The 14,616-nt window shown below is 42.5% G+C and overlaps 1 protein-coding gene across 2 annotated transcripts; it reads right to left on the bottom strand.

Annotated features, from left to right (window-relative positions):
- Positions 1–5,039: 5,039 nt before the first annotated feature.
- LOC120050920 (suppressor of cytokine signaling 6-like) lies at positions 5,040–13,699 on the bottom strand. 2 transcript variants are annotated; one of them, XM_038997450.1, is made up of 2 exons: positions 13,378–13,699; positions 5,040–11,334 (listed from the first exon to the last, which is right to left on the bottom strand). In XM_038997450.1, exon 2 carries the CDS (start codon positions 11,309–11,311, stop codon positions 9,545–9,547), a length of 1,767 nt encoding a protein of 588 aa, XP_038853378.1. In that variant the 5' UTR covers positions 11,312–11,334; positions 13,378–13,699; the 3' UTR covers positions 5,040–9,544. The 2 variants fall into 2 exon arrangements, with proteins under 2 accessions (XP_038853378.1, XP_038853379.1); XM_038997451.1 differs by lacking the exon at positions 13,378–13,699 and adding an exon at positions 11,621–11,679.
- Positions 13,700–14,616: the final 917 nt, after the last annotated feature.

Raw genomic sequence — 14,616 nt, 5'->3', positions numbered from 1 at the left:
AATGAGTGATGGTACAGAACGGCATAGGCAAGATGCAGTAGATGGTATCGAGTACAGTATATACATGAGATGAGTAATGTAGGGTATGTAAATATAAAAGTGGCATAGTTTAAAGTGGCTAGTGATACATGTATTACATAAAGATGGCGAGATGCAGTAGATGATATAGAGTACAGTATATACATATACATTATATTAAGTGGCATTGTTTAAAGTGGCTAGTGATACATTTTTGATCAATTCCCATCAATTTCCACTATTAAAGTGACCTGGAGTTGAGTCAGTATGTTGGCAGCAGCCACTCAATGTTAGTGATGGCTGTTTAACAGTCTGATGGCCTTGAGATAGAAGCTGTTTTTCAGTCTCTCGGTCCCTGCTTTGATGCACCTGTACTGACCTCGCCTTCTGGATGATAGCGGGGTGAACAGGCAGTGGCTCGGGTGGTTGTCCTTGATGATCTTTATGGCCTTCCTGTGACATCGGGTGGTGTAGGTGTCCTGGAGGGCAGGTAGTTTGCCCCCAGTGATGCGTTGTGCAGACCTCACTACCCTCTGGAGAGCCTTCCGGTTGTGGGCGGAGCAGTTGCCGTACCAGGCGGTGATACAGCCCGACAGGATGCTCTCGATTGTGCATCTGTAGAAGTTTGTGAGTGCTTTTGGTGACAAGCCGAATTTCTTCAGCCTCCTGAGGTTGAAGAGGCGCTACTGCGCCTTCTTCACAATGCTGTCTGTGTGGGTGGACCAATTCAGTTTGTCCGTGATGTGTACGCCGACGAACTTAAAACTTACTACCCCTCTCCACTACTGTCCCGTCGATGTACAAGGACCACTACTTCGATGCAGACAAGAAACAGAGTTTACGTGAAATGTTACATACACAGCTGGACAAGATGGAAACGGACAGTGACAGTGCGCACCGAGGAAGAGGCCACGGACAGACAGAACTGAAACTTCACTGCTTGACATGTATGATGAAATCCTGGTTGAGAATGAAACGACTGAACAAATGAACAACGAAACAGCACAGCAAGTAAGTGAAAGAAGTAGGTTTTGACTATGTTTTATTGCTAATGGGATCATATGTAAATGTCAACAAAATAACTTTTTGGTCTGTGTGTGTGTGTTTCAACTATTTAACTGTATTAGAATGCTTAAACAGACGCTAATATATCAGATATCGGCCAAAAATGTAATATCGGTGCATACCTAATTGACTTCCTCACTACTTGTTTTTGTTGTAAGAAGTGTTGACAAGCTGAATCCACCGAGGTGTCTGTTTAAACTACTAGCACACAGCTCAGACACCCAGACTTACCCCACAAGACATGCTACCAGAGGTCGGTTCACAGTTCCCAAGTCCAGAACAGACTATGGGAGACGCACAGTACTACATAGAGCCATGACTACATGGTACTCTACTCCACATCAGGTAACTGATGCAGCAGTAGAATCAGATTTTTTTTTAAACAGGTAAAAATACACCTTATGGAACAGCGGGGACTGTGAAGCAACACAAACATAGGCACAGACATGCATACACACGATAACATACTCACTATACACACACACACGTACACATGGATTTTCTGTTGTAGATATGTGGTAGTAGAGTAGGGGCCTGAGGGCACACACTTAACTTGTTATGAAATGTAATGTTTTTAATTGTATATAACTGCCTTAATGTTGCTGGACCCGTTGGAGTAGCTGCTGCCTTGGTAGGAACGAATGGGGATCCGTAATAAATACACGGTTGTTACTACAGTAACCAAAACTTTATTACACCTATAGGATCATATTTACGTAAAGCATAACAAACAAGTCTTTCATTCAGAGGAGGAGGCCTGTCACCAAGGCAGTCCCTTCAACTAACGGAGCTAATTGAAGTTCAGACACAGCTAATGCATGATGGATGGTAGAGGGGCCTGGTGGTGAGGTGGGGTGTCTCGGGACTGGCTGGCATGAGATCACAAGCATTAATAGAGCTGAACCTTTCACTCTGCCACCTCGCCTGCTGCTGAAAGACATCTGTTGCCAGCAGGTATCCCCCTCCATCTTTCAGCTCCATCATGCCCAGACCAGGCTTACCCACCACCTCCTGCCCTGTCATGTTCCTTTAAAGTATTCACACCCCTTGACCTTTTCCCACATTTTGCTGTGTAACAGCCTGAATTTAAAATGTATTAAATTGAGATTTATTTTTGTCACTGGCCTACACACAATGTCAAAGTAGAAATAAGTCAAGCCTAAATAAGTTCATCAGTAAAAATGTGTTTAACAAATCACATACTAAATAACTTGCATGGACTCACTTTGTGTGCAATAATAGTGTTTAATGTGATTTGTGCTTAACATGACCACACATATACAATTATCTGTAAGTTCCCTCAGTCGAGCAGTGAATTTCAAACACAGATTCAACCACAAAGACCAGGGAGCTTTTCCAATGCCTCACAAAGAAGGGCACCTACTCATAGATGGGTAAAAAAAAAATATATATATATATATCCCTTTGAACATGGTGAAGTTATTAATTACACTTTGGATGGTGGATCAATACACCCAGTCACTACAAAGAAACTGACATCCTTCCTAATTCAGTTGCCGGAGAGGAAGGAAACCGCCTAGGGATTTTTACCATGAGGCTAAAAATGCCTTTTAAACAGAGTTTAATGGCTGTGATAGCTGAAAACTGAGGATGGATCAATAACATCGTAGTTACTCCACAATACTAACCTACATGACAGAGTGAAAAGAAGGATGCCTGTACAGAAATAAAATATTCCAAAACATGCATCCTGTTTGCAACAAGGCACTAAAGTAATACTGCAAAAAATGTGGCAAAGTAATTAACTTTTTGTCCTGAATACAAAGTGTTATGTTTGGGGCAAATCCAATACAACACATTACTGAGTACCACTCTCCATATTTTCAAGCATATCGATTGCTGCATCATGTTATGGGCATGCTTGTAATCGTTAAGTACTGGGGAGTTTTTCAGGATAAAAAGAAACATAACGGATCTAAGCACAGATAAAATCCTAAAGGAAAACCTAGTTCAGTCTGCTTTCCACCAGACACTGGGAGATGAAATCACCTTTCAGCAGGGCAAAAACCTAAAAGACAAGGCCAAATCTACACTGGAGTTGCTTACCAAGAAGACAGTGAATGTTCCTGAGTGGCCGAGTTACAGTTTTGACTTAAATCTGCTTGAAAATCTATGGCAAGACCTGTCTAGCAATGATCAACAACCAATTTGACAGAGCTTGAATAATTTTTAAAAGAATTAGGAGCAAATATTGTACAATCCACATGTGCAAGGCTCTTAGAGACTTACACAGAAAGATGCACAGCTGTAATTGCAGCCAAAGGTGACTAACGTATTGACTCGGGGTGTGAATAATTAAGTAAATTTACAAACATTTCTAAAAACATGCTTTCACTTTTTCATTATGTGATAGTGTGTAGATGGGTGAGAAAAAATATCTATTGAATCCATTTTGAATTCAGGCTATAAAAGAAAGAAATGTGGAATAAGTCAAGGGGTATTTCTGAAGCCACTGTATACTGTATGTAGGCTGGCTAATTTGAGCGGTCTTCATCATGCCGGTTTGCTGGTGACAAATGGGTGCGGGACGCAACGCGGCAGATGGCCCGGCCTCCTCATCAATCTGAGGAGCCAGGCGGGTGATGGATGGTTCCTCGGGTGTAAACAGTCTTTAACTAAGAACCACACAGAGAAGGAATTTGCTCAGAGACAAGCACCTTTTGTCATAAAGGCTGGTATATCGGTGCAGGAACGAAATGACGTAAGCAAGGATTGAGAGCATGTAGGTTTGATTCTATGACTGAATGTTTTTGGCTGAACAGTGAAGGACATTTCTCTTTGTTTCAGTTCAGTTTAAATTCAATGGGAAAAATAATCTAAGAGTCTTATTGACTTGTTTTCCTGAGATGTGCTTTTGGAACGATCGCCGAAACAAGTAGCAGGCAGATGTCCTCCTTCCATCACTACACTCAAATCAGTGTTTCTGGAGAGTATACAAAATAACAGTGAGGAAAAGTATTGGTATTCAGAACTGGGGCTGAGAACGGCAAAGCAGTACAGCCCTCCGGATCTCAGTGAGGACCGAATGTGTCCACCGGGGCAAAATGCCACCATTACTCTGATCAGTAGGAATAAAAAGACAGGGGAAACAAAGTTCAGGCAATGCCCTGAGAAAGTTCTCTCCCGTTTCATACCGACTGAACGCGACCCAGAAGTCATCCAGTGCATCACAACAGAAGTCTTAGATCATGTATGTGTGGAAAGTGCAGACTTCTCCCCAAACGGCTCAATTTGTACTTCTAACACACAGATGATTGACAGGTAAAAGAGCGGTAATTTGAGTGTTTGAGAAAGTACTGTCAGAAAAGGAGGAAGAGGAGCTTCTTTTGTTTTTAATTTATTATAGAACGAGAAGTCTTTGTTTGGCCCTTCACTCAATAGGAGAATTAGGCTGTCTTCACGCAGGCAGCCCCATTTTTATGTTTGTTTTCCACTGGTATATTGACCAATCACGTCAGATCTTTCCCAGAGCTGATCGGTAAAAAGACCAATTAGTGGGGGGAAAAGATCAGAATTGTGCTGCCTGTGTGAATACAGATGGTGGCTGGGCGCCTAACGGTTAAGAGCTTTGGGCCAGGACACCAAAAAGGTTGCTGGTTTGAATCCCTGAGCCGACTAGGTGAAAAAGCTATCGATGTATTCTTGAGCAAGGCACTAAACCCCAATTGCTCCTGTACGTCACTCTGGATAAAAGCATCTGCTAAATGAAAGACAAAACGGCTGACCGCAGCGGGAGGCCACTGTGTGTTAGAGATCACCTGCTCAACATGTAGAATCGTTGGGAAATGAACTGAAACGGGACAGCCAATGTTCTGTGGTCAGAGGCCATAAAGTAGAACAAGCCGCTGATTTTAAAGTACACTGGACCGTCGGTTGCTCTGGTGTTTCCTCTAAAACACTGGAAACAAATAGAAAAAAAATGTATTACCACAGACTCGGAATATAGTTTTTATTTATAATTTATACAAAAACTTCAACTGTATCCAAAATGTGCAATAAATCACAATCGTTTATTTTTCAAAACAAGAAGACAAAATGTAAACTGAAGTTGTTTTTTTCTAATAAGGACTTACTAGTAGCTACTAATGATTTTTCCACTGACTGAAACTGTTCACAAATCTACTTTGTTCTCCCAAGATGATAAGTCATTGCGTGTACATACTTCAAAATGGTGACATTCTCTTTCCCCATAGTTTAATACAAGAAAGGCAATATCATATTCATGAAGTAACACAAATGTGTAGAACACATAAAAAATAAGGGTTTTTAAATTGTACCAAAGATGTCCATGATAGAAGCGAGGATAAACAAGATGGGGAGAAACACTGGTATTTACCAAATCATTGTAAACAATCACCTTCATTTGCAGAGATGCGCAACAAACAAACAATATAAAATGGCTGAAGCTTGTTCGCCAACTGCTAAACAACTTATGAATTCAAAAATGATTCAGCAGTTTGAACAAGCATCAACCTCTAAAACTCACACATAAGGCAATGACTCAGAGTGATAATGAACAAGTCACGGGCTACTGAAGTATCATAGCAGAGAAACACTCATAATAAAGTCTCAGTGAGTGTTTAGCCAATTGGGGACCTGTTTGTCTGGCTCTGCCACACAATAAATCAGGGTTCGTACAGACAGTGGTAAGTCAAAATCAAGGACTTTTAAGTACTTTAAAGGACTAATATATATTTTCAAGGGCAATCAATTTGTAATAGTTCCTTTTATGCAATTGCTTCTAGTCACCAACAGATGGCAGTATAACACCACAACCTCATGGAAAAAACCAACTTACTATTTCATCACTACCTTACAAATTCTACTCAATAATACGTTATTTCTCTACTTATTTATTACATACATGAACGGTAAGTCAGTACTGATGTAATATGAGTAGTCATGAGTAGAGTTTTGGGCAATGCCTAATGGTGAACACATTTCCTATTCACATTACTACACAATTCCAGCTTTAGGACTATTGTGTTTTTAAAATTGGGCATTTGGGAATCTACTACTTAATAGCTACGCAAAAGCATCTCGTTTCCGAATGGCAGCTCTAGAGTCGCGGGTCGGGAGAAGGTTGGGTGGGCTGTGTGAGGGAAAACGGCAGCTGAATGGCCACCAGAACGGCAAGAGCACGGCTGTCGCTTAATAAAGCGTAATTTCGCTGGCGATGCGTGAATGAGGCGGTTGGTAAAAAAAAAAAAAAGCTCTGGAAGTTGTTGCAGAGAAAAAGTCCCGATGTAGAACTTGCGCCAGTGCAGGATGCAGCGTTGTCTTCCGTCCTTCATGTAGCTCTTCAGGGCCGATTCACCCATGCTCGCCGTGTCAAAGTCTGACGCTTTTTTTGCCCCTTACACGGCGTGGGTTGATTGGGTCCAGTGATGCAGTTGTACACTGGACTAAAGGTAGGTAAACTACACTGATCAAAAATATAAAACCCAACATGTAAAGTGTTGGTCCCATATTTCATGAGCTGAAATAAAAGAACCCAGAAATGTTCCATACGCACAAAAGACAGGATGTAATCTTCATTTGCCCAGCGTTTTAGCTATCGATGTGACGTTTGGCAGCGCAAAATCAGTCAGTTCGGCACCAGCCTGGCTGAGTGGCTGGTGTGGTCGCCTTGCAACCAGAGCGCCAAACGTGAGGAAATAACACTGTAGTCTGCCTGGAAATGAATATGCAAGACCAATAAAAAAAAATCTAATATTTTTCTTAAACATATTTGATCAAGTACTTTTCATGTACCAACTGGAGAAATTGTCTGATTTTCAAAGTATTCCAGTACTTGAATTTCAGAGTGCCAAATTCAATTACTTTAAGCACCTCAAGCACTGTGCGGACCCTGAATAAAATAAAATAATAAAACTAAGCGTACATTCGTCAAACAATTAAACATTTTCATTTCACATTTGTTTTCTTCAATTCAATGTTCCACATTCTAGTCATCGTTGTTCCTTGATAACCTAGCAACAGTTTTAGATATGACACTGCTGTCGTACCCTTTGTATCCCATAGACATAACAAAATTCAGTTCATTTCATTAACAGGTACCCCACCTGTGTGTGCTCTGGAGAAATCATACGTTGGACTGTATGTTGTGACATTTTTTAATGCTGTCATTCCAGGGACAATATTAGTAAGGGGAAACAATGGAGATTTACCAGTGAACAGTACGGTGAAGAACCGTGCCCAAAAATGTGGCTTTATCTTCAAGCAAGTGGAGATTTTTGTCTTACATGATGCAAAATATTTTACCTTGCTAAAACATGCATACAGCCATTGCCTTGGTATATCCTCTCACACACAGCCATTTCCCTGGTGTAACCTGGAACAAACTGTTCCATGTAACAAACACCTTACTAGTCCCCAAAATGACAGAGTTCAATGTCACAAGTCACAGGAAATAAAACGAATATTCAAAACTCCTTGCACACAAAACACCCAGCTGGTGATGGTGATATAACTGAGTAGAACAATCCTTCTACACCAGACGGACAACATTACCTACATCCTTCATTCCTATACATTTCAAAGCAATAAAAATGCCAACAAATCTTTATGCAACACTTTTGAAACATGGCGACAACGTCTGATCTTATCTACCCTCTGCTATCCGGGTGTCATGGTAACTACCTTAGATACCAACAGATCTTTACTACCTAGGTCTAGACTATACATATCTACCAGCCTACCAAAGTAGTCGGAGATCCTTTTAACATACGTAAAACTATGATTCCTCGTCAAAGTATTTGTTTAAAAAGCACTTGCATAGCATGTATTCTTTTCTCCCTTTTGTTCTGATACAAACAGCCCAGGCAGACTGTGAATATGTAGGTTAACATTGACAATAAGCATGACAGTGGATCCATTTTAAAATGTCAAACTGGAAAACTGCCATGAAGTCGAGAGTATGACAGCGTGACATCACTCATGCAAGTCATTGGGCAAACTTCGCACAAAAGCCTCAATCTCATTCTCCATGGAGCAGGACATTACTGCACTGGGAGGGAATTCTGTCACGTACATCTCCCCTCCCACTCTCCCTGCGACCTCCCAAATATGAGGAAGGGGCACCAATATTCATCTATTCAGGCTTTTCCCCCCCCAAATGCCTCGACCTAAGCCGCCCCATTTTTGAGATTCCTTTTCACAAGGTTTCCTTAAAATGTGTTCAGTGATAAATGTTGCTGTAGAAATGAAAATGTGACTTTCCCTTTTTACAGTCGATACTCCCGTCCTGTATACTGAGTAGGCCTAGGTCTCTACAGCGTCTGACCGTTCAAACACCCTTCATGCACACAGAGCTAAGCATACTGTACATGGCACTTAAATTGGTCCTAGGGCAGCTTTTTCTGACACTCCTAATACAGAAGCAGTTAAATGCTTATCTTCAGGTTAATTACTTACTGATATTTGCCTTTAAAAAGCGATGATATTGATGCATGCTTATTAAGTTGAAGTGCATGGCGACATAGAAAACATCCTGTATCTTTCCTAATAGTACCATTATAGTGGGAGAGAGAAAGTTGTCTACATGCACCCACATACAGCTTACACTTCTTATTAGCAGTTGTCATTAACCAACTTGACGGATGACAAATAAGGTTGAATTAACCCTGTTTAAGAACTCAGAAATTAAGAGGATAAAATTGTTTATGCAAAAAAAAAATAATAATAGTTTGTCAAAAGATATGCCCCACTGCGTTTAGAGTTGTTGGAGATCTTTCAAAATAAATTGCCAAATGAAGCATTAAAAAAAATCTGACTGGATATGCATTTCATTACAGTTTCACTTCAAATCTGGCTTGGGTTTGACATCTTAAAAGGCTGCAGTGAATTAAATGTATATTTTAAATCTGTAAATTTCAGTCAGAAGGCAAAATATTGACATTAATCAGAAGGCTGAACTTGCCATTCTAGCGTTTACAGTTTACTACAGCAACTGGGGAGAGAAATATTGATCTTTAGATCTCACTGCTGATAAATGTTGTTAGCTGTATAAAGTCACGCTGCATACTTCCTGACAGATTCTATGATATGTCACTCTGGAGGCGTGGCCGCAATGACTTAGCTAACCATAACTGAGAAATGGAGATGCTATGATACGTCTCTCTGGAGGCTTGGCGACAATGACAACCCTTTAACTGAGAAATGGAGGACTGGACACTAACAAAAATAACCAAGGGGTAACTAAAATGACACCCTATACAGTGCACTACTTTAAGCTAGTGCTCTGGGCAAAAGTAGTGCACTACATACAGCATAGGGTTCCATTTCAGACATCCCTGGACACAAACAAAGAGCCAATGGAACCCAATCGATCGTCTCCAAACTACGGATGTCTGTAAACCTTTGTTGAATCTCTTAAACTGAACCCAAAAGTGCAAGTTGCTAACGTTGTCTGTCCCATGTCACGTCTGTGTCAACAGAGTCAGTAGTGCTTCTCCTGCAGGTAGTCTTTCATCTTGTTGGGCAAAGGCAGGTTCTGAATTAGGTCAATCCTGGTATACTGTCTGATCACAAACCGACACAGGTACTGCAGGGAGCGCACGTGCATAAACCGAGACACGGGATTGGTCAGCCTGACGGGGTAGGTGGCGGACCCTGGTAAGCGAGATCTAGAATAACAGAAGGCTCCATTCTCCGAATCTTTTATGGAGTATTCTATCAGGTCTACCATGGACGTGTGTCCCTCCACATCAGGCTGCTCATAGAAGCTGAAGCGTCCGTTGGAGTGTTCGATGCGGGTGTGGAGGGTCTTGGTCTGGGAGCGGAAACTCAGGCTGAGGAGGTACCTGTCGTCCGAGCTGTCCCTGACCAGGAACGAGCCGTCAGGCAGGTTGACCAGCTTCTCCTCGGCCTCCCAGCGTGTGATGGGCCCCCAGTACCAACCCTGCCTGGCTAGCTTCTTCAGCTCCTCAGTCAGGCTGGTTACCACCATTGGTCCACTGCTCCGGACTGAGTCATACAGCCGACTCACCCCCGGAGCAGAGTCGAGGTCAAAGTTCAGGTGTTGCCTCATCCGGGCCGCCACGTGGCCGTCTGCCCCGCCGAACCTGGAGTAAGTCCTGGGGATGTTGTTGCTGGGTAGCGCGGGCAGGAGAGGGGAGCGCTGGGGAGGAGCGGGGTGTTGTTGAGCGTTGACCCTGTCCCTGCAGCTATGGAACATCACACCGTTAGAGCCGATGAAGAGGCCGTTCACCGACTGTGACTCCATGAAGAGGTCCGCTGGAAGGTTCCGGTTCAGACTCACCAGATCCTGGTCCTCCTGACTCTGGTGGTTGGCGTGGAGGGAGCTACTATCCGCCTCCGTCACCACCTCCATGGGCGAGGACCTGTCCAGGCAGAAGGAGTGGGAGACAGAGTGGGACCCCTCTGGGTACATTCCCTCATCTAAAGGCATGGTGTACTGGATGTAGTCCTGCGGCGTGAGGCCCAGGACTACAGGCACGTGTTTGTCATTGTTCGGGTCTCCGTTCTGCGGCTGCTGGAGGTTCTTCAGGGACTCGGCCTGCTCCTGGAAGATGTTCTCCATCTGAAAGTCATGGTGGTGGAACTCCTTCCGCATGCCATTCAGGTTTGGGCTGGGGGAATGGACCATGGCTTTAACCTTCACCTCCATTTTGATGCAGGCCTCATCTGAAGCGACAGGCCGCAGGGGCCAGGGAGACGGGCTGTAATGGTGGCTACGGAGTGACGCTGATCGTAACGGACGCTGGGCCTTGACCTCGTTGAAGCTGATTGGGACCGAGGAGGAGGAGAAGGTGTCATCATCGTCAGCCGACCCCATGGCTAATGAGCCACCTTTGACCTTGGCCTTCTGCTTGGCCGACAGCCTCCTCTTCAGAGAACCCATCAGGCTCTCGCTCTTAGACCGGCCCTTGTTGTGTCCCGCCTTCTCCTCTCCCACATCACCAATTCCCAGGTTGCAGCCCGCAAGATCTTTAGTGTAGCAGCCCCCGAAGAGCGAGTCCTCCTTGGAGAAGTCGGCCACTAGCGAGGGCTGCTGGAGCATGACAAAGTCCCCCCCTCCTTCCTCCTTGACCTTGATGTTAAGGGACTTGCGGATGGTCTTAAGGCTGATTTTCTTCATTCTGAACGGCCCTCCTTGGCAGGGGCGGCTACTCTCCTCCTGGAGTCCTGAAGACGGTGCTGCTATCCACAGAGTCCTCCCATCAGGATGGAGACAGCTGGTCATACACACTGTAGAGCGCTCATCTCCTTAGAGAAAACACAAATAAAAATAACTACAGTTCCACTTTATTTTTTCTTCATAATACAGTAATTTAAGTGTTTCTCGTACCAAATAACGTGTTTCTATAATTCTTGGATGGGCCAACATTAGGCCTACAGTTCCTCTACCTACATTATATTGGTAATCAATACCCTCATTCAATGCAGATAATCCTGGTACAACACACCTCTACAGACATTTGACACACCCTGATGTTTACTGATAAGCTTACCCTTTTATTATTTGTGCACAGTGTACAAAGTGATTACTCACCATTGCATGACTAGAATTGGTGAGTCAGTTGAACTAACGTTTCATCAGCTTTCCCTTGCTCTAGAAATAAAAATGTGATCATGTTGAATCTGATAGCAATATTGTGGAGATTTAAAATGTACCTACAAACAAATGTAGGTCTAACTATGAATGTCACCAACCATAGTGACATAGCAGAAACCTTTTCAGAAAATTATTCAGCAATCGTTCACCTGGTGTCTTTACACGTCCCTTTTACAGTGTTCATCAAGCTATTGTTGGCTAAATATTATTTACAGACTGTTTCAAAATGAAATGGCATTGTTAGCTAGCCAGCTAAAATATGAACAGAATGAATGCCATAGCTAGGTAACGGTAGATAGGTAGCTTAGGCCCTCGTCATTGCTATAAAGTCAGCTAGTTTATTGATTACGTTTCTAACCTCAAAAGGTCATGTTTTGACAACACATACAGTAGTTGCCATCCAAACAACCACACCTGAAATCATAAATAGCTAACTACACTAAACAAAAATATAAACACAACATGTAAAGTGTTGGTCCCATGTCTCATGAGCTGAAATAAAAGATCCCAGAAATGTTCCAGATGCACAAAAAGCTTATTTCCCTCAAATGTTGTGCACATCTTTGTTTACATTTCTGTCAGTGAGCTTTTCTCCTTTTCCAAGATAATCCATCCACCTGACAGGTGTGGCATATCAAGAAGCTGATTAAACAGCATGATCATTACATGGTGCCCCTTGTGCTGGGGACAATCCAAGGCCACTAATATATGCAGTTTTGTCAAACAACACAATGCCACAGATGTCTCAAGTTGAGGGTGCGTGCAATTGGCATGCTGACTGCAGGAATGTCCAACAGAGCTGTTGCCAGACAATTGAATGTTAATTGCTTTACCATAAACTGCCTCCAACTTAATTTGACATTATGTCCAACCGGCCTCACAACCACGTGTATTGTCGTGTGGGCGAGCAGTTTATTGATGTCAGTTGTGAACAGAGTGCCCCATGGTGGTGATGGGGTTATGGTATGGGCAGGCATACATTACGGACAACGAACACAATTTAATTTTATAGAAGGCAATTTGAATGAACAGAAATACGGTGACGATCCTAAGGTCAACTTTTTTTTAAGGTGTCTGACCAACAGATGCATATCTGTATTCCCAGTCATGTGGAATCCATAGATTAGGGCCTAATGAATGTATCTTAATTGACTGATTTCCTCATATAAACTAAGTCAGCAAAATATTTGAAATTGTTGCATTTTTGTTCAGTTTACTTGCATTGCCATTAAATAATTTGCCAAATTGGCCGTGGTGCTAAACTGCATGGTCTTGTCTGTGCCAGCTGCCAAATTAACAATGTTCGCTAATTCGTTAGCTACGAAGCTAATAGCTAGTTAGCCATCTGGGCCTACTAGTCTTTAGTTCTGCTGGCCATCTAGCTAACTAGCCATGTTTACATTGCTAAATCGTTAAGAGAGAACTGTAACATGAATTGTCTAAATTAATCATAGCTAGGTATCCCAAATACGACGTCAGTTTCACCTTGACAGCTGAATATCAATGTAGTAACGGGTAGTTGACAAATGTTAATATTGTGTTGACACGTAATACTGCATTTAGCTGTCTGGTCAACCTAGTTAGCTCACCTAGCCAAATAACGTTACTATAGCTAGCTTACTTGGCTGCCTAGCTACATTCATTAGCTATGAGTTTATTAAACAATCTGTAATAATGTATATTTGGATACTTACTTCGTTAGATGAACATCTGCATACGTGGTAATGTACACTTGAATTGGGGTTCTCTTGAAATCTGAAAATGGAGCTAACGTTAGCTATTTTAGGCCGGAGCCGAGCTAACTTGCTAGCTAGTTAGTTTAGCCAGTCGGCTAGCTTAGCAGTCAAACACATTTCGTGGAAGCAACTGTATCTCGCTAGCTATAAAAAAATTAAACAAAAGTGTGTAGCAATTGTTCCCCGCTTTGGCTGTTTATGTTGTATTGTAATACTTCAACAACAATCTATTTATTTAAATACTTTCTGTCGCCCTCTTCTTCTCTCCTTCTGGTGCCTGTTGAATTGTGGGAGAGAGCAAGCTGATAAATACAGCGAATCATATCCAGCCCCCAGGCTGCTGATGTATGAAACCATTTCTAAAATGCATTCAAGACATAGCTGGAGAATGGGTCACAGAATGGTTTGTGTAATACAAATAATGTTATTCTATTGGCCTACACATGCCCCAGACCAATGAATACAGAACACAAACTAACACACACACACTCTGGGGAAAAGAAAGCAATGAACATGTCAAATAGTATTTTTTTTAATTGTGGTTGACTGTTTGGTTCTATTACCTGTTGCGCTCACCATACCATTCTGTTTGGCTCTCAGAATGCACATCATACACCCATTAAAATGAGAAGCCCTGAAGGATGTTACAACTAGTAATAATATTTTCCATGGCAATATTATGAGTCCATTTTCTGTCACCCGCAAAACTGACTCTATTGCTTTCCCCCAAAGCAGTGTTACTTAGAAAATGATGCAAGTGAGCGCATCCTAATTTGTATTCCGAAACATATCATATTGGGCTGTCCAATTTTTCCAAACTGTTTATCTGAGTTACCTTATATTCGAGCTACCAGCTCAAACTTGATCTAATTAGTGGACTAATTAGTGTCAGTTTTGTTTTAAAGTGGCTCTAATTGTGTTTACTGCTGCTGGCCTAATTTGGGCCATACACTGTTGGTCATTATTATATTTTGTCTGCGCTGTTAAACTGTCAAGCTCATACAAGGCATACCATGGCACACTTGCTTAGAGGTGCAGACAGGCCCTATGCAAACACAATAATTACTGAACCCTATTAGGGCTGATCAAGCTGCCTAAACTTGATATGGGCAGAGAGGGAGGTGGTGTTTGTGTGTCTGTGTGGGTGCGCGCGTACATGCGTGTGTGTTGGGTAGGACAGGGAGAGTTTATGCGGTT

The sequence above is a fragment of the Salvelinus namaycush genome, chromosome 7 (assembly GCF_016432855.1).
Source record: "Salvelinus namaycush isolate Seneca chromosome 7, SaNama_1.0, whole genome shotgun sequence".
NCBI classification, from domain to species: Eukaryota; Metazoa; Chordata; class Actinopteri; order Salmoniformes; family Salmonidae; genus Salvelinus; species Salvelinus namaycush.
The sequence above is the reverse complement of the archived record's forward strand: the minus strand, read 5'-3'. Positions and strand labels throughout refer to the sequence as shown.